The 21539-nt window shown below is 34.9% G+C and overlaps 1 protein-coding gene across 3 annotated transcripts in view; it reads right to left on the bottom strand.

The window, feature by feature from the left end:
- The window catches only part of CCDC171 (coiled-coil domain containing 171), a 387879-nt gene that overhangs the window by 178331 nt on the left and 188009 nt on the right, over positions 1–21539 (bottom strand). For all 3 annotated transcript variants that reach the window (XM_015117649.3, XM_028835151.2, XM_015117650.3), the window contains exons 19-21: positions 10788–11014; positions 9795–9977; positions 3864–4049 (exon numbers count right to left, since the gene is read on the bottom strand). In XM_015117649.3, coding sequence (XP_014973135.3) covers positions 3864–4049; positions 9795–9977; positions 10788–11014 — 596 coding nt within the window. The remainder of the gene's footprint in view (positions 1–3863; positions 4050–9794; positions 9978–10787; positions 11015–21539) is intronic.

Below are 21539 nucleotides of genomic sequence, written 5' to 3' on the forward strand. Positions count from 1 at the left end.
AACACAGTGAGGCCCTGTCTTTAAAAAAAAAAAAAAAAAAGATATGATTTAAAACAAAATTCCCAAAATGTTAAGTGATAGATTTCAGATTATAAATCATAGATAATTTGTTTTTTTCTTCTGTATCCACATCTTCTACTTATGATCTTCTTTTGTTTTTAAAAAGAAACAATATACTGTTTTTTTAAAAGAAGTTATGCACACAACATATTTAAAAACTATTTTTTAAAGCATTACTGAAAACACAACAGAATATTTAACAAGCATACACTTGCTTTTCAAACAGAATCTTAATTCATTCTCATAAACATCCTGTAACTTAAGTATCATTATCCTTATTTCTGCGGAAGAGGAAACTGAGGCTCAGAAGGTTAAGTAATTTTCCCAAGCAACAGAGCTGGGATTTGAATTCAGAAATACTTGTTCCAAGGCCAGTGCTTTTTCCACTGAACCATGTTGCCTCCCACAAGAGAGCATTTTCACATTACCACCTGCTAGTTCTAATTAAGAGATAGTAATTAAACAATTCTCCACTCCTGACAACAATATTTAAGCTACTGGCAATTTAAAAAAATTAACATGAACATCTCTTTATCTGCTGGAAGATATTATAGCTAAACACAAACTGTAACAGAGAAAAAGACTTCAATATGACACAGATGCATTTCCAAAGCATGGTTCATTACATTATCTATTAATAGGACATGAAGCATAAAAATGTTGTGTAATGACCAATATACTTATAAAAGTTTTCAACTCAACTAATAATAAAAGAAATACAAATTACAGTAACAAGGACATATCTATCAAATTGTCAAAAATGTTTTAAATAGTAACAGCCAGGTAGGGCCAAAGGTGCAATTCTCATATATCTTAGGAGAGAATGTAATCAGTAGAGACTTGCTGTAGGCCAATTGATAATATGTACATTATTTGAATGTATGTGGTTTCTGACCTAGTAATTCCTCATCTAGGAATTCATCCTGATGAAATAATCACAGATATTTGCATAACATTTAGATACCAGGTTGTTCATCTTAATACTTACTTATAATAGCAAAAGGAGGCGGAGAAGCAGAAGAGAAAAAAAAGGAAGAAGAGGAGGGAAAGGAGTGAGAGAAGGAAGAAGAAGAGTTGGAGAAGAAGGAGGAGGAAGAAGCTGGGATAAATCCAAATCTATAATATCAAATTCGGTTAATAAATTACGTACAGTACATTGAAGTGATTACTAGAAGTCACGAGTGGGGATGGTCAAATGTTAATCAAAGGGTACAAAGTTTCAGCTAGACAAGAAGAATAAATTTTGGTGATCTATTGTACAGCAAGGTAAGTATAGTTAATAATAATAATGTATACCTCAAAATGGTAAAAAAAAAAAAAAAGTGGATATTAGATGTTCTCACCACAAAGAAATGATAAGTATGTGAAAAGATGAATGTTAGCCTGATTTGAACATTCCACAATGCATACATGTAGCAAAACATCAAAATATACCCTAAATGTATGCAATTTTGTGTCAGTTAAAAACAAAAAGAAAAAATATACATCCAAAAGAATTCAACCAGCCATGAACTGATGATACTGTCACATGTGTCCATATAGAAGACCACCTAAACAGGCTTTGTGTAAGCAACAAGTCTGTTCACTTGGGTGCAAGTGATTTGAGTCTGAAAAGAAAGTCAGCGAAGGGAGATAGGAGAGCGGCAGCTTTGTAGGACTCAGGTAGGCAGTGGAAAGTTACAGTTAGAAGTGGTTATCTGTTGTCAGCAGGGGAGGGGGTCACAAGGTGCATGGTGGCGAGATCATGAGATCCATTGTCCTGGAGAAGAACGTCATGATTGATCAGTTAGGGTAGGGCAGGAACAAGTCATAATGGTGGAATGTCATAAGGTGGGTTAGCAGTTAAGGCAGGAACTGGCTATTTCACTTCTTTTGTGGTTTTTCGGCTGCTCCAGAATTCTTGGCTCCTACAGGCCATCTGGACGTATGTGTGCAGGTCACAGGGGTTACAATGGCTGAGCTTCAGCTCAAAGGCCTGACAAATACCACTATACTTATTAGCATAGGAAGAAATCCTTGACATGGTGTTTGAAGAAAGTAAGTCAAAAACAATATGTATAATAGTATGATTGTATTTTTATTAACCTATATTCAGTTGTATTTCTATATTTGTAAAACATAAAGTCTGGAATATATATATCAAAATGTTGATGCTGGATATATCAGGTGATATGATTTGAGATTATTTTAATTTTTCTTCATCTATATTTTCTTATTTTTCCACAATAAATATTTATTACTTGTGTTAAAAAAAAGTGAAAAAAAAATTCACAGTCATATCAGTTGGTAAGCAAGAATGCTCACAATCTATTACTAAGTAATACAAGTAAGTTTCAAAACAGTATATAAGTATGTTCTCATTTATGTAAGAAAAATAATCTGTATTAGGTTGAGCCATTTGAAATTGCTGGCATTTGTCTAGTTTTCACTTATAAAAACAGCAATTTCAAATAGTTCAATTTAATACATATATTTGGAAAAATATACTCTAAAATACTAATACCATCCTGGTCATTTTTTCCTCTTCTTAAAGGACATCTATCTTTTCCTCTTTAAATTCATGTGCATTTTCTTGCTTTAGATTTCAAATTTTTTCTAATTCTTCTGAAAACTAAATCCCAGTTTCAACATTTACAGGATACCCTGGGCAAGTTTATTGAAGTCTCTAAATTTAAACAAACAAACAAAAATCAAAATCATAACCATAGTACCTACCTCACAGAGGTAGTTTAAAATGAATAACTCATGTAGTGACAGTAACACCAAGCCTGGCAAATGGACGCTGGAACATATGATGTGGTGGTTAGGAAGATGGATGGAAATCTGACTCCCTAGATCCATTACTTACTAAGAAATGTGTAAGTTATGTCACCTCTCTGCATCTGTTTTCTCATCTATAAAACAGGAATAATCCCATACAGTTTGTGTGATGAGTACAAAAGTGTTTTAAAGTAGTTAGCATAGTGCCTGAAAAACAGGAAGTTAACAATAAATTTTGGCTATTTTATCATTGATCATAATAGTATTACTAAGATATCAGAAAAAATAGATATATTTGTATAAGTTAATACCAACACTGAGTTGATTAATTGTATTAAGTATGATATCCTATATAGAGGATATATCGCTGTTGTTTTCCCTGGATTTAGTTCCATTCCAACGTACATAATCTCACTAGTGATAAATCCACAAGTTTTATAATCAAAAACTAGAATTCTATTATACTTTGTAGGCAACATTTCCAGAAAGTACTATAGTCCTAAATCCATTAATGAAATTTTCTCAACTTTTAAATGATAGCTTCTCTTTTTCCTTTGAAATACCTTTACCACAAATATATGACAGACAGAACTCTTTCTAACTAAACCTCCCTCCTCCCCAAATATGTACTTATATAAGAATCAGACCCAGACCAAAATCTTCCAGAATCCAAAAGATGTGTGGAGTTTCCAAAGTCCATTGGGTACAAAACAGAAAAGGAAAACTCTAAAGAGAGGAAGAAATAAGGAAGATAAAAGAAACAAAACATTTACTGTTAATTTTACTGTTAATAATAATTGTTATTATTACTGGAAAAGATCTTCATTTTGTTTTCAACTAGCAAGTAAAGCCTACTTTTACCTTCTCAATACATGTGAATGCAGGCTTGTAACTGAGGTCTTAGAACCATGTTTCATTCTATCCTCACAGAATAAAATTTCACATCTTGGGATCTATTCCTATTCAGGAGATATCATAATTCCCTCTAAGATCCACGCATAGATAAAATATTCCTTTATGCAAATATCCCTTTATTCTCTTACCTTAACAGCTTCTCCAAGAGTTTGGTTTTTGTCAGCTTCCTCACTGGAGTGCAATTCAAGTCTATAATTCAACTCCTGTAGTTGTTGTGCCTGTTCATTCAATAGCATTTGTGCCTGCTGTTCCCGAAGTAATGCATTATTTAGTTCTTCACATGCACTTTCAAACTTCTCATGGGTGATCAATTTCTGTAAAAAGTGGGAGGGCGGAGAATCAGTTATAAAGCTAACTGCATTGTTATTATTTCGTCTTCAAAACTAAAGGAATATAATACAAACATTTCTAGGCATTTGATACATTAAAAAAATACAATTAGCTTTTCTTAATTGCATAAGTCAAGATAAAAATACTACTGTGATTTTTGAAGCACAATAGCCATACTTAGTTTTCATTTTCAGTCAAATAAAATCTTAGAAAACTCATTTGAAATTCCAAATAAATCCATGATGCTCAGTTTAAGTTTTCATACATGAATACTTTTTATAAAGATTATGATTGTGGGAATTAAAACCTTTAACAACTTCCTTGGCTATTAACTGATCACCTAAAAGTTTGTGTTCAGTGTATGTTATTATTCAGGTCTCCCCAGTCAAATGTCTTCTCCTAGGCAGGTCTTACATGTCTATACCTCTCCAACTCCCACTCACACTTTTATACCATCTTGTTTTATTTTCTTCACAGCCACTGTCATTATCTAAATTCATCTCACTTTTTTTATTGCCTGTCCACACCCTGCCACCAACCACACATATAAAGGTGTAGCTCCACAAAGCAGGGACTTCATTTAGCTTTTCATCCAACCAAGAAGAGTGCCTGGCACTCAGTGAGTGTTCAATATTTGTTGTATGAAAGAATATTCATATATAAACATCTGCCAACAAAATCCACGCCATAATACACAACATGGTTTTTACAATATAGTGCCTGCTTTGGAGGGCACAGTACTCTGCTCTGGAATAACTGACAGTTCTAGATAGGGATGTAGAATCCAGGGCAAGACAAGTTTATATTATCTCCTGTTCAAAACATTTAAACAAATGAAACTTAGATACGACAAACAACAGAGACATAGTGAAGTGTAAAAAAGAGGAAGGTTTCACAAAAGGTAGATAACTGAGAAATATATATGGAAAACTCAAGGGAACCATTCAGGCCACTTAAATACACAAGGTATACATGTATCTATTTAAAATTTCTAACTTTCCCATTGTAAAAAAGGATTTGAGGTGCATTAATATCATTCGCCGCAAATATAAAGCAGGTTGATTTGAAATTTCAAAAAATTTGGGAGGAAAAAGCAGGAAAAACATCCTTTTGATTCTAAGCATCTAGTAATTATTGTAACTGAATATAGACTTTGTCTTTTATTTTTCTGACAAATAAGACAAAAATAGAAATGTGCATAGTCACAGTTTCCTCGTGGGCCAACAACAGCAAGCATGCAGTTCATATAAAGAGAAAGACTTTTGCTGAAACTAAGTTTTAGGATAAATCAATTACATGGGTCCTTCTATATTATAATACACAAGCACTCAGTTTTATTTTGGCAGCAGGTACCTTGCCTGCCACTTCCATGAAGCAACTGTCTTTTAAAACTCTTATTTCTCTTTTTAAGGGTGCATTTCTCAACAATTTAAGAGTGCATTTCTCAACACTGAAGAAATTTCAAAAGCCAATAGTGTAGCATAAAAACAGATGTCTGATGATTTACCTAAGTTAATATAAACTAATGAGAATGATCACAAGGCACAGAGGAAAGTTGCCTCATTTTCAAAGAGTCACCTAGTAAAAGGTGTATCTAATATGTCACTGATACTTGTATAGTGCTAGGATTGTACAGAACATTCAACTTTTTACTCCCTGTTAAACAGCTGCCGAACTCTCCACATTGTGCTATTACAACCAGACCCTCAGCTTTCAAAACATCAAATCTAACAGTCTCCTCTCAGCACTCCAGTTCTATTTCTAGTTATTAACATCCCTCTATGCGCTGGGTCTTGTGAACATATATTTTTGTACCTCTTCTATCTTTAATGTATTGTGTTGTTTTAAATCACCACTCCTTGCCATGAGACCATTCTGTCCTTTTCAATTCACTTGACCATCAAGTGAATAAGATCTTTCCATCAACATCCCCACCACTTTGCAGAACTTCCCTGTTTAACAGAATGTATGTTCCCTTCACAATCCTCCAAAATTTCCTCTTTACATAAAAACTCAGGTAATTTTAGCCTCTTCCTTGTCCATCCATCCCTCCCAGAGACTGGCTCAATTCTGTTTATTCCTCTGTAAAGTAAATAAAATCAAGCAAGCATAGCAATGCAGAATAAGAAAGAGATGGTGTGTGAAAGCAAGTGTAAGGAGCTAATAAACAAACAAAGATCATGAGACTGGGGAAGTTAGCTGTTAAAAAACAACTGTCAGTAGATGGACATAGTATTCTAAAACCGTTAAGGTACTAAATAGCTTTTGGTGAGCAGGATGTTTCCCTTTATAATTTTAGACCAACTATAAAGAAGCTATTTTATTCTCTCCAATATACTTTGTCTGAAATCAGTGAGAGACAAATGGTTGCAGGCACTCTCTCCAATTTTCTTAGAGGAAAATAGCATCTTTTTTTCATTTTTATGTTTTTAATAAAACAACCCTTTATTAACACACCTAGGTATCAACATTAACCACTATCATGAAGTGGATAAAAGCATGCGTTTTAATGCCACATGAACTAAGTTCAAATTCTGTCATTTCCATTAATAACTATACAACTTCAGGCAAGTTACTTAGTTTCTACATGCTCCAAAATCCTCATCCGTAAATTAGAAACAATAATATTATATATTATAATAATATAATAGTATGTGAGATAATTATAAGGACCAAATGAGTCAATGCCTGTAACGTGCTTAGGGTCAGTGTCTGATACGTGGTCAATATGATCACTAAATGTTAGAAACTGTCACATACTTCATAACTTATAATTGTAGGACAATATCTAAAAATTAAGTACTGGCCGGGTATGGTTCACGTCTGTAATCCCAGCACTTTGGCAGGCTGAGGCAGGGAGATAACCTGAGGTCAGGAGTATGAGAACAGCCTGGCCAACATGGTGAAACCCCATCTCTACTAAAAATACAAAAAATTAGCTGGGCGTGGTGGTGGGCACCTGTAATGCCAACTCCTGCTGAGGCAGGAGAATTCCTTGAACCTGGGAGGCGGAGGCTGCAGTGAGCTGAGATCGCACCATTGCACTCCGGCCTGGGCGACAGAGCGAGACTCCATCTCAAAAAATAAAATAAGGCAAAATAAAGTAAAGATTAAGTACCTCGGCCGGGCGCGGTGGCTCAAGCCTGTAATCCCAGCACTTTGGGAGGCCGAGACGGGCAGATCACGAGGTCGGGAGATCGAGACCATCCTGGCTAACACGGTGAAACCCCGTCTCTACTAAAAAGTACAAAAAACTAGCCGGGCGAGGTGGCGGGCGCCTGTAGTCCCAGCTACTCCGGAGGCTGAGGCAGGAGAATGGCGTGAACCCGGGAGGCGGAGCTTGCAGTGAGCTGAGATCCGGCCACTGCACTCCAGCCTGGGCGACAGAGCGAGACTCCGTCTCAAAAAAAAAAAAAAAAAAAAAAAAAAAAGATTAAGTACCTCTTCCCTCAATTATTATCCTATTTTTATGCCTACACTTCAAAGGAAGCAATTCACACTAAGCACTTCCTCAAACACACTCCTAATTACTGCAAGCCAGTTATTCAAAAAAAGCCCTTACAAGAGGATTCTGTCACCTTCCACCAACCTTCCCTCAAACTCTAACCTTCTCTCTAGATTCTAGAAACTAAGTCCTGACTACTTCTAAACTAACCAAAGATAAGATGCAAACTCATTTTCTTAATACTTAACTATGGACTAGGAAATCAAATTGTGTAGAATATTTAGAATTCTTCATACATATTCCAGGGAGCAACATATGTAACGAATTTTCCAATTTTTACAAAAGCCATTATATATAATTATATATATTTATATATAAATATAAATACAGTTGACTATATTCTAAATCTCAAATTGCATAAATGACTGTGTCCATTTTGGTAGACTACCTCAATATCCCAAATTTAGCTGTTTATATGATACAGAAGCAAATCAAATGGAAGGAGAGACACGCTTCAAAAGAATTCGTTTTTTAAAAGTATAAACATCTCTTTATTATTTAAGTAAAATGGCAAAAAATGGAAAAAATCACATATCTCTGAAAACGGAAATACTTAAATTTTGATACATCCACACGACACACTAGTATTCACTTAACTGAAATGAAATTAATAATAAATGACAAAGGAAAATGATTACAGTACTTTAAGTGCATACATGTATACATATATTTATATGTCAAGATGCAAACTGTATTACAAAATTATTCCAAACTACAATTGTGCATAAAGGCATGCATAGGCACATATATACATAAGAAATGTGGAGAACAAAATGCATCCACATTTCAACAGTGATTGATTATGGGTGGTAAGATGAAAATGATTTTAACTTTCTTCTTTTTTAAAATAAATATTATATTTTTTTTGTAGAGATGGGGTCTCACTATCTCTTGAATTCCTGGCCTCCAGTAACCTTCCCACCTTGGCCTCCCAAAGCACTGGGATTATAATAGGAATGAGCCATCATACCCAGTCTAAACTTCCTTCTTAATACTTTCTTGTATTTTACTTATGGTTGTCCTCTACAACTTTTATAATTAGAAAAAAAAGTTGAAGCAGCTCAGCTCATAAATTCTCCTTCTTTGAGCAAAAAACTAAGAGAAGGAAAAATTATGGTGTCTTGAGACATTTACTGAAAAGAAACCTATGGCTTAAGAGTATTTCATGATTCCTTGACCTGCCTAATTCATAGGAACTCTTTGCCCTTAGAAGGTGTATCTACTTGAAATAATAATTAACACTAGCACAATTACATTATCACAGGATTGATAACTAAACTACTATACCTGCTGCTGCCTCTGTTACTGTAAATGTTAAAACTGTAAATTCCAAATTAACCAAAAGATAAACTTAAAAGCACATTTAAACTGAAGTTACAGTAGCTGTTTTAAGTTGTATACAGTCTTGAAGTTTCAGGGTAATCTTTTAACTCTATGTTCCCATATCCACATTAAAAACAGCAATGTTAGTAAGTATCCCAACTGCAAACAGAATATGTAGATGTCTGCATTATATTGTGCTTCACATACTTAGACATTTTGTTCTTGATCTAATGGTATTTGGCATACGGCCTTGCTTTTTCAGCTATTTTCTGCTTTTTAAAATAATACATATATGTCATTGATGGACGTTAGATAAACTGAACATTTCTTTGGAAAAGCAATTTGCTTTCATACTAGTCTAATTTACTTAAAATATTCAACATAAGAAGGGAAGAGGCCAGGCACGGTGGCTCACACCTGTAATTCCAGCACTTTGCGAGGCCAATGTGGGTGGATCAGCTGAGGTCAGGAGTTCGAGACCTCCCTGGCCAACATGGAGAAACTCCATCTCTACTAAAAATACAAAAATTAGCCAGGCGTGGCGGCAGCCACCTGTAATCCCAGCTGCTTGGGAGGCTGAGGCAGGAGAATCACTTAAACCCGGGAGGCAGAGGTTGCAGTGAGCTGAGATAGCACCACTGCACTCCAGCCTGGGCAACAGAGTGAGACTCCGTCTCAAAAAAAAAAAGAAGAGAGGAAATCTCTCTCCCCACTCCCCCGCCTGCCACCAACATCAGCAATTAGAGGCATTTTAGAAGGGAAGTTTTCTGAAGAAAAAGAAATGTTATTAATAGGGTTTTGAATTATTTGACAAAACAAACGTAAGTTAAGGAAAAAAAGATATAGAGATAAAGAAATAGATATCACCAAAGCAATAGTTTCCTAAATGATATATACTTACAGATTGCTTAAATTCATTTAATTGCATTTGCAGACCCTGGGCTTTGTCAAGCTCCTTTTTCATTTCATTCACACTTCGTTTGAATTCTGTGACCTCCAAGCGTAGTGAGCGGCGCTCCACTTCTGCAGCATGCAGTCTTTGCGTAAATCCAAATATTTGCTTCTGCAACGACGCTGTGCTTTTCTGTTGTTAAACAAGAGCAATTTCATAAACAGTAACTACAGATTTACTAACAATAGCAATGACCATTTTACTAAATTAAATGTAACTCAGATCATCCAAAAACCAATGCCAGTTATTATAGAAACGTAGAGGTGAAAACTTTATTTTTTATGTGACCAACAATTTGACTTATGAAAAATGAACATCTGAAGAAAAGAAATAATCTAGATAGCTAAAAATGAAATTGACAGCTGTTTAGGTCTCACACAATTCTGTTGCAGTGCATTTATAGAAAACAGTAAATTTATCACTAATGTCATGCCTCTTTTTCTTTTTTTTTTTTTTTTTGTAAGACAGTCTCACTCTGTAGGCCAGGCTGGAGTGCAGTGGCAGAATCTCATCTCACTACAACCTCCACCTCCCGAGTTCAAGCGATTCTCGTTCCTCAGTCTCCCGAGTAGCTGAGATTAGAGGCACAAGGCACACACCACCACCCCCGGCTCATTTTTGTATTTTTGGTAGAGAAGGGGTTTCACCATGTTGGCCAGGCTGGTCTTGAACTCCTGACCTCAGGCGATCCACCCACCTTGGCCTCCCAAAGTACTGGGATTACAGGCATCAGCCACCGCACCTGGCCCATGATTTTTGTATTTTGATATTTTGGACACTTATTTGGAAGTACTTTTATTTACCGTATTAAAATTTTACATGAACTATAAAGAAAATCCAGATACATTCATGTACAACTAATAATTTAAACTACAAATTAGGCTAATTCAAAATTATACCTACAAGTTCTTAGGTTACTACTAAATGAAAGTGTATACATACCATAATGGGCACATGGCCACGCAAACCATATTTCAGGGCCAGTGTGTTTACTTTATGAAGTCCATGGGCCAGCCTCTGAACCAGGGAATCTTTTTCTACATATGTAATACTCCTGCTACTGTGCAGAGGTATACATTCCATTACCAGACTAATTTTATCCATGAGTTTTGCAAAAGAATTCTTGGCTGCACCTATGAGTAAATGTCCACAAATTCTGGAATTTGGATCTTCGAAGAAAAAGGAAAAAAAAGGCACAAAAATGTGAATTGTCTCTTGTTCGTTTCACAACACTGCTGATCACATAATGAAACTATTTTTTAATTATATAATTCCCATTCACCTGTAGTAATTCATTCAAAAAGTTCCTTCCCACATTATTTTCACTATGAAAAAAAAGGAATTCAGAGAATAGCTCACCTACTAAAGAATACATCAAAAAAAAAAATCTGCATGTATTTACAGTATGCCATTCACATGGAATAGTGATGAATAAAAATTCATCACTCTTTTCTTTGTTTTAAAACCTAACATAAATCCATTTTCTATTTACAACTACCAAAGCTTGTTACCTTCAAGCCATACTATTTATATTCTCGGACAAGAAAATATAATTTGCCTTATTCCAAGGCAATTAAAATTTTACAACTACAATTACTTATTTCCCCACAGGATTTTGGTAATCATCCTTCTCATATAATGGACTTAAGGTTCCAGCATATCCAACATGGCCTGCTCACTGCTAGATTCATCAGGTCTGTAATTAATAATTGTGTTTAATGTTGATAAATAAAATTGTCAGTGCTCTTTCTACTAATTGGTGTTCCAGATAATGGTTAACAGGTTTATTTATGCCTTAATAAAGTCGTGTAATTTAGTTTTCCCTCTGCTAGGTAGGTCTTAATCTGTCATTACTTGTCTTATGATACTATCCATGTAAAATGACAAGCACAGAAAGATTATTTAAATTCATAGTATAACATTCTACATTTTTAACAGCCTCTGCTGTTGGTGTTAATTTAAATCTTGTCTTTACATCATAAGCACAAAAAGCAAATTTAGCTAGTCTTACCAAATTAAAAATGTTTTATCCTTATAAGAATACATGCAATTCAACACTGAAGAGCAACATTGACTGAGAAGGTAATCAACCAATGGTTTTCTACGGCATAAAGAACTGTCTCATGGAGACATTGTTCTAAAATTTGAGCTTCATTCTACTTATTTTATTCCTTAATGTTTAAAGACAAATTTTGAAATCTACGTAGCAGTCAGAATTTGAAAATGTTCTTGCCTAGGAGTTATACATAAATTGGAAATAAAGTGAATAAAAGCATAATATCCTCCAGGTAAAATTTATTTCTATCAGTTATTGATGCATCAACTTCTAGGAATATAAATATAAGGCAATATAAGTTTAATTCTATACACCACTCATTATAAACATACTCTGTGACAGTCCCACGGACAAAAGACAAAGTATAATGAAAATACACAGTCCTTTTGTTAACGATCATATTCCTTAAATAAATAATGGATGAAAAAGAATTAAGTAGCTTTATATGGCAATCAACATATAATACAGAACACTGAGTTAAAGGAATTTACTAAAGTACTATATGAATTAAATAGGCCACTGTTGAATGAAAGAACAGTAAAATTTATTTTGTCTATAATATTCAATATAATACATCATTTCAACACCTAATATATATATGTATTCCCTGTTTCTCCAACTATCTTGCAATTATTTATCTGTGCCTTTTTTCATCTTAATGAACTCTTTTTATCTTCACTGTGCTAGCCTAGCATACATGGGTATTTTTTACATGTTTGTTAAATTGTATTTCTTTTTATGTCCATAGCTACTGCAACAATGCTAAACACAAGAATACCAAGAGAAACTAATGTTACTTATGATATGTCAAAGGTTCTTGTTTTTAAATAAACAATATAAAAGTTCATTATTTCAGAAAATTTCAGGATACAAAATAATTTTTTTGACAGATAAAGAGCCTTTAAAAGCAAAAATCCATTGTAATTAAATTTTAATAAATAGGCCAGTCACAGTGGCTCACGCCTGTAATCCCAGCACTTTGGGAGGCTGAGGCGAGTGGCTCACAAGGTCAGAAGATCGAGATCATCCTGGCTAACACAGTGAAACTCTGTCTCTACTAAAAATACAAAAAATTAGCCGGGCATAGTGGCACGTGCCTGTAATCCCTTCTGTACTGTATAATGTGAAGCTACTCAGGAGGCGGGGGCAGGAGAATCGCTTGAACTCGAGAGGGCAACAGAGCAAGACTCTGTCTCAAAAAAGTAATAAATAAATAGATAAACAAACAAGGTTTTTTAGTTTGTCACAGAAATATTTGTGTAGACACTGATCTGAAGGGTGATACTAAATGACAATATAATTCTGCAATGCATTCTTCTAAATTTTTAAGAAGCAAAAGTCATATGGTCTAAGTTCCTAACTGCTGACTCTCAATGAATTACAGTAAGAGCACTAAATAATTTATGCTATAAAAAGAAGTGTTATTACAATATAGTTCACATTATACAGTACAGAAGGCAATTTTTTTTATTTCAATAGGTTTTGGAGGAACAGGTGGTGTTTGGTTATATGAACAAATATTTTAGTGGTGATTTCCGAAATTTTGGTGCACCCATCACCCAAGCAGTGTACACTGTACCCAATGTGTAGTCTTTTATCCCTCATCACCCCTCACTCTTTCCGGAGTCCCCAAAGTACAATGTATCATTCTTACGCCTTTGCATCATCATAGCTTAGCTCCCACATATGAGTGAGAATATACCATGTTTGGTTTTCCATTCCTGAGTTACTTCACATAGAATAATGGTCTCCAATTCCATCCAAGCTGCTACAAATGCCATTATTTTGTTCCTTTTTGTGGCTGAGTAGTATTCCATGGTATTTAGATACCAATTTTCTTTATCCACTTGTTGATTGATAGGCATCTGAGCTGGTTTGCAATTTTTGCAACTGCAAATTGTGCTGCTATAAACATGCATATGCAAGTATCTTTTTTGTCCAATGACTTATTTTCCTCTGAGTAGATACCTAGTAGTGAGATTGCTGGATCAAACCACAGATTTACTTTTAGTTCTTTAATGAATCTCCACACTGTTTTCCATAGTGGTTGTACTAGTTTACATTCCCACAGTGTAAAGTGTTTCCTTTTCACTGCATCCATGTCAACGTCTATTATTTTTTATTTTTTTTATTATGGCCATTCTTGCAGGAATGAGGCAGTATGGCATTGTGACTTTGATTTACATTTCCCCCATCTTAGTGATGTTGAGCATTTTCCATCTGCTTATTGGCTATTTGTATATCTTTTGAGAATTGTCTATTCATATCCTTAGCCTGCTTTCTGATGACTTTTTTCCTTTTTTTCTTTTTTTTTTTTTTTTTAGACAGAGTCTCGCTCTGTCACCCAGGCTGGAGTGCAATGATGCGATCTTGGCTCACTGCAATCTATGCCACCTGGGTTCAAGTGATTCTCTCACTTCAGTCTTCCAAGTAACTGGGGTTACAGGTGCCCACCACCACACCCAGCTAATTTTTATATTTTTAGTAGAGACGGGGTTTCACCACATTTACCAGACTGGCCTTGAAATCCTGACCTCAAGTGATCCACCTACCTCAGCCTCTCAAAGTGCTGGGATTACAGGTGTGAGCCACTGCACCTGGCCTAATGAGATTATTTTGTTCTTGCTGATTTGTTTCAGTTCTTTGTAGATTCTGGATATTAGTCCTTTGTCGGATGTACAGACTGAAGATTTTTCTCCCACGCTGTGGGATGTCTGCTAACTCCGCTGCTCATTTCTTTGGCTGTGCAGGAGTTTTTAGTTTAATTATGCCCCCTCTATTTATCTTAGCTTTTGTTGCACTTGCTTTTGGGTCAGAGTGCAATTAATTCTATATTAAATAAATGAAGAAACAAAACAATCCTCTAGTGATACAGTTGTAAAATTATTTGTATAATAATACAGAAATAAGAGGAAAAAAATAAAGTCACTAAAGTTCCTCATGTGTGCTTGTCTAGACTGTAGTAAATGTTTGGCTTGTTACATTTAACAAATTCTTATGTTAAATACTTTTGTTAATCACTTTCTTCTCATTTAATAAAATGTGTCTTTAATGAAAGAAGCGAACCCTATATTCTGAAATTACTTTTTCCAATAGAAGTGGAAAAAACGTACATCTAGGGCTAAAATCTTCAAAACAAATTCATAAAGAATTGTTTCGACCGGTAGTTCTAAATCTGTGGGCTGCAGATCTTGATGAGGTGGGGAAGGAAGGACATTGAAAAGTTATTGCAAGAGTTCCACTGCTTTTAGCTGCAGTAACCATTGTGCATTTTGATCTTTATTTAGCCCTAATAAAATATATGCGTGAATAATATAGATGCATGATATTGTGAGTAATAAAATTAAAAGTCCCTTGAAAACATTACATAAATCAACTACTACTCAAAATACACCTATCATGTGGAAGAGAGCGCAATCTACAACATTTTTTCTTATTAAAATGAAGTCCTCATACTCAAAGATTGAGAAATAATCCTTTAACCAAACAAGGTAATAATTAGTAATGTTTAAAATAATGTTAGTAATGAGTACAATAGTAGCAATAATAATACTGTAATAATGAGTAATGTTAATAATGTTAGTAAAATTAACAATGAGTATTGTTAACTAAATTAAATTCCACCTCAGTTCTACACACTTGGTAACATTTTGTCAACCCTGATATCTCCATTTCCCTTGCCATATTCCCATTTCTTGTTCTTAGTATTTCTCCAATTTGTTCCATTTTCTCTGTAGTCATGGCCATATCTAAGATGCACTCTTCTCCAGTCTTCCCCCTCTTCAATCCATTCTCCCTATAGTAGATAGAAAACTTGTAACACACAACTAGGATCTCATCATACTGCCTGCTTTTACGCCTCAATGACTTTCTTCTAATCTAAGAATGGATTTTAAACTCCTTAAAACATGGCTCAAAAGCCCTGCACATCTGTTCCCTACTTACTTTCACAGGAACACCTTTCACTATTTATATGCAACTTTCTTTACATTCAACTCCTTTTAAGTGACCCCAATATATCACAATCTTAAAGCATTCCCTCTGAGCAAAATTATGCTTGTGTTCCAAACTGTTAATAATTTGAGAAATGTGAATGTGGACATCATTTTTCAAACTTGGGAGGCAAACATTATAGTAAGATGTTTGCTTCAAAGCAATGTTTTATCTAAAAATCACTGGGCAAAAACAGCCCAGAAAACTACAAAAAAAAAAAAAAAAAAAAAGTAGTAAGCAAATTTGTCTTACTGTAAAACATACAGATATACACTCATGAAAAAAGCAGTATGATACTGGTACTAGAAGAGAGGCAGAGACTAATGGAGTAAACTGGAAACACAGGAAATAGATCCACGAACTTAAAATAATTTAACATGTTACAAGTGGCATATCTTAATCAGGGAAAAGATGGATTACAGAATTTAAAAATACTGGTGCAAGCCAGGCATGGTGAATTACGCCTGTAATTCCAGCACTTTGGGAGGCCAAGGCTGGCAGATCACTTGAGGCCAGGATTTGGAGACCAGCCTGGCCAACACAGAGAAACCCCGTCTCTACTAAAAATACAAAAACTTAGCTGAGTGTGGTGGTACATGCCTGTAATCCCAACTACTCGGGAGGCTGAGGCATAAGAATCACTTGAACCCAGGAGGCAGAGGTTGCAGTGAGCTGAGACTGGCCACAGCACTCCAGCCTGGGCAACAGAGAGAGACTCTGCTCCCCCAACCCCCCCAAAAAAGCTACCTGGTCATCTGGATGCAAAAATAGTTTAATCATTTATTCACTATTTACAGCAAAAATAATTCCAGATAAACTCAAGATTTAATGTATCAAAAGTATTCTACTAAACTATGAGCAATACAACCTTGAGGTAAGGCTAGCCTTTCTCAGTAAATTACCATAACAAAAACCAGAAATAAATGATTAATAATTTTTAAACTATATAAAAACATCACAAGCAAAATTAAAACACAAGCTGCAAAATTATTTGCACTATGATAAAGTGTTAATATACATGATACACAAGGAGTTTTTATAATTCCATAAGACACAAACACACACCCCCAAATATGATCATAGTCTGATCATTTGTAGAATATGAATGGGCTTATAACATATTAAAAGATGTGCAACCTAACTACCAAAGAATACAAATAAGTAATAATATAGTGTCTTTTGCCTTTTACATTGATAAAGGTCAAAGAGATTATCAAAATTTTGTGCGCCAAAGCTATTATGAGAAAACCAGAACAGTCAACACTGTTTATGAAAGAACAATGTAAAGCATACTGACAGTACTTTCTAAATGTAAAATATACAATCCCATTTCTTATTAATTTAGCCAAAGAAATAACTGCACAAGTATAAAATGATTTTATACACAAGCATATTAACTATAGTATGGCTGATTACAATATTGCTTAAACTGGTGAAAAAATAAGAAAAAATAAATACCCATCAACAGGAAATTTGCTGAGTAAATTACAGTAGATATATACAGTGCAACTAGCATGTAACTAAATACAATTAATGATATAGATTTATTTTATTGATATGAAAAGATATTCATTATCCATTGAGAGGGGGAAAAAATAATTACAATGAAGCATGATTATATGATTCCCTCATGTAAAACTGTGTGTGTGTGATTATATTTGTACACATGTATGGGATACTTGTAGAGATCATCAAAATGTTAAGAATGGTTGGAAGGGACCCTTTGAGTGATTTTTACTTTCTGTGCAGGTTTCTGTATCGTGTGAAGGTTTTACGCTGGGCATAAGCATTTTCACAGAAATAACAAAACTATTTTAAAAGCACCATGCGCTACCTTACTCATTCATTCATTAAACAGCTAGCTATAGAATAGCTCATATGTATAAGGGAACTGTGTTGGACAATGGAGAGAGGGGACGTGTAACACTAATTAAGAATCAATAACTCCTATTTCTATTGTATTATTTATTATTATACAAATGCCCCCAAATAAGAATATCCAGAAACATACTCTGATTCAGACAAACGATACTTCTGTTATCATTTTAGACAAATGATACATTTGTGCTGTATACACCTTTGGTAGTCTGGTGGAACCTATGGCTCCCCTTCTCATTTTAAATCCATAAATCAAGAGATGTGGGATTACAAAGGAAACTAATTTTTCTGAAATACAGTTTTCAAAATATTTTAAGTTTGATTATTAATCCATTAAGTACAAGACAGTACATTTAAAATATAGATTAAGTTAGTTTTTTAGAAGACATAACATAGTGAAAGTTTTTACATAAACCAGATAAGAACATTGAACTTTTTGGGCAGTCTTCAACAAGGCATCACACATGTCATGTTGGACATCAAGGTTTTTTTATATATTTAAAAGTGATAAAAGTCCTGATTCACAAATACAGTATTTACTGCTACAAATGTAATTAAAGCTTCAATAGTTCATTTTACAACATACTGGAGGGCTTCTCACAAAAAAATACCAGAATTCTCCAAGGCTTTTAAATCCAAAACCTAGAGTGGTAAGTTTTTTGTCCTAAAGTCAATGAGTTCACCTTTGGCTAGGTCAACATATTCAACGCAATTTGTATTGGAAAGGAAAGAACTATGAATCCATGGTTCAAATTTTATGCTATTTAGATAGAAGTAACTTCAGTAACTCTTTTGAAGGAGTTCTGAAGTCTTTCCAAGGGCTTAAGGCTGCTATTTCAAAGAAAATAACAGAGAATTTCATATTCAGAGAATACTGAAAAGCAACATAAACAAAGAGTACACAGAACCTCACTTTGATGGATGAACAACTAAGTGTAGAGTTGTCCTTTCACTTGGTCGGCTGTACTGCACCAGCATCCATTGGTATGGGGGAGACTATGATTACTTCCCATGTAAGTGATGACTCTCATGATTACTGATTAGTTAAGATGAGCATAAACTACATGTGAGATAGCTGCAGTAACTGTATTACAATATAAAAATATCTGTGACTTCTATTAGTACCAAAGTCACTATGCTGCTAATAATTATCATAGTCTACTGTTACCATTCATAATTGAAGGAACTGTCAAAATTCTGTTAGCAGATAGTGAAATGAGATGTAATTATTTTCTCATTCAAGTCCACAGACCATTCCCCCGGCTCTCCTGAATTCTACCCATGGACCCTTTTGAGAAGAGGTCTATGAACCCCTGGTTAAGAGCTCCCTTATCTAAGGAATATACTGCCCAATCATAAATCTATATTCTTGACCCTCTCTCTCTGTCAACTTAAATTAACAAGAAAGCTACATACCTGAACTATTTCAGTCAGAGAATGACAATATAATATTATGCTCTCAGTTTTACTGACAAGAAAAAAACTTCTGCATCTTCTATGAAATTGCCTTTAACTGCAATGTTATTCAGTATTTCTAATGTGATATCCATGTAATAAATTCCTTTTAAAGTTTAGTGACAGGAAAAGTTCTTTTTCATATGTTCGGAGACATAAGAGAGTATCTCGCTTCTGAAGAACAATAAGTAGTTCTGTTTGCTTAAATTGCAGGTTTATTATGGACAGCATTGGGAGGTGAGATTGTACAAATAGATGAGAATCAGGTCATGAAGGGTGTTGTTTATCTAGCTGAAATGTTAATTCATGCAATAAGAAAAAAGGAACAATATTGCTGCTGATACTGAGGATAAAGATACATGACAGATCAAGCACTGCTTACATACATTAACCAATTTAACCATCATTATAACTCCATGAAATGGTATCATTATTATAACCATTTAAAACCATAAGTGAGGGGGAAAGAATAATTAAAATAATCTATCTATAGGACGACCCAATTATACTGAAATATCCAAAAAACAACTAATAAGATAACCTGAGGTTTAAATTTACTTCCTTATATACTCTTAAATGTTTTATAATATTCTACAATATACTGATGCTACTTCATTATTATTTTCAATAACCCTCCTCCAAATGATCACTTTGCTAAATGAAGAAAGGCTGGGAGACAGAGAGAAAGGGTGGGTCAGTCTAAGAGTGGAATCATGGATACCCACTAGCAGGTTAGTAACACATGCAAAAAATGAGCTAAGACAACAGCAATGGAGCTGGGGTAAAAAAATAACCCAATAAGAAATGTAGAATATGGAGAATAAGAGTAAGAATAAAAGTATGTTACAGTGACTGCCAGGTTTCTATTTTAGATACTATTTGGCAGATGGTCATGTCAATTACAAAGATAGTTTTCAGAAGGAAGTTTTGGGCCTAAGAAAATGGGTAAAATTTTGAATATGCTGAATTTTAGGGGTTTTTTTTTTTTAAGGAAACTCATAGGAAGATAAGTATACAAGTTTTCAGTTCAGGAATGAGGTCTAAGTTACAGATAACATTTGGGAGCCATCAGCACATAGATGGTAAATAAAGTCCTGGCTATACATGGGACTGCTCAGAACAACAAGGAATAAAAACGAAGCTAAGTGGCTGGGTGCAGTGGCTCACCCCTAGAATGCTAGTACTTTGGGAGACTGAGGTGGGTGCACTGCCTAAGCTCAGGAGTTCAAGACCAGCCAGGGCAACATGGAGAAATCCCTTCTCTAGTAAAAATTAAAAAAAAAAAAAAATTTTAATGGCTAAGACCGATAGTCAAACTCCTATGAAAAGAAAGGAAGGAAGGAAGGAAGGAAGGAAGGAAGGAAGGAAGGAAGGAAGGAAGGAAGGAAGGAAGGAAGGAAGGAAGGAGAAAAAAAGAAAAGAAAGAAAGAAAGAAAAAAGAAAAGAGAAAGAAAGAAAAAGAAAGAAAAAGAAGGAAGGAAGGAAGGAAGGAAGGAAGGAAGGAAGGAAAGAAAGAAAGAAAGAAAGAAAGAAAGAAAGAAAGAAAGAAAGAAAGAAAGAAAGAAAGAAAGAAAGAGAAGGAAAGAAAGAAAGAAAGAAAAAGGGGGGGAGGGGAGTGGGGAGGAGAGAGGAGGGAAGGGGGAGGGGAGGGGAGGGGAGGGCAGGAAGAAGGAAGGGAAGGAAGGGAAAGAAGGGAAAAGGAAAGGAAAGGAAAGGAAAAAGGAAAAGCAAAAGGAAAAGGGAAAGGGAAAAGGAAAAGGAAAGGAAAGGAAGGAAAAGAGCCCATAGGGCACACACACACTGAACAGAAAGGCCCAACGACATGAAAGGAGGAGAAACAGGAGTGACACCATGTACATCAAAAGAATCTGGAAGAAGGAAGTGATCAGCAGTGTCAAATACCAAAGGCAGGACAGTGGTCTTTAAATGTCTTCACTAATGTACTCTGTAATTTTTTTTAAACTATGTATGCTATGGTAGGAAGAATAATGACCTCGCTCAAGATGCCCACATCCTAATCCCTGGAACCTGTGACTGTGTTATGTTACACAGCAAGAGGGAATTAAGAGTGTAGATGGAATGAAGTTTGCTAATCAGTGGACTTTAAAATAAAAAGATTATCTTGGATTATTCAAGTAGACCCAACATCATTACAAGAGTCATTTAAAGTGGTACACAGAAAAGGAGGTCAGAGTTAGAGAGAGACTTGCAGATGCGATGCTGCTGGCTTTGAAGATGGAATAAAGGGCTATAAACTAAGGAAAGCAGATGGCTTCTAAAAGCTGCAAAAAGAATCAAATTCACCCTTACAG

The sequence above is a fragment of the Macaca mulatta genome, chromosome 15 (assembly GCF_049350105.2).
Source record: "Macaca mulatta isolate MMU2019108-1 chromosome 15, T2T-MMU8v2.0, whole genome shotgun sequence".
NCBI classification, from domain to species: Eukaryota; Metazoa; Chordata; class Mammalia; order Primates; family Cercopithecidae; genus Macaca; species Macaca mulatta.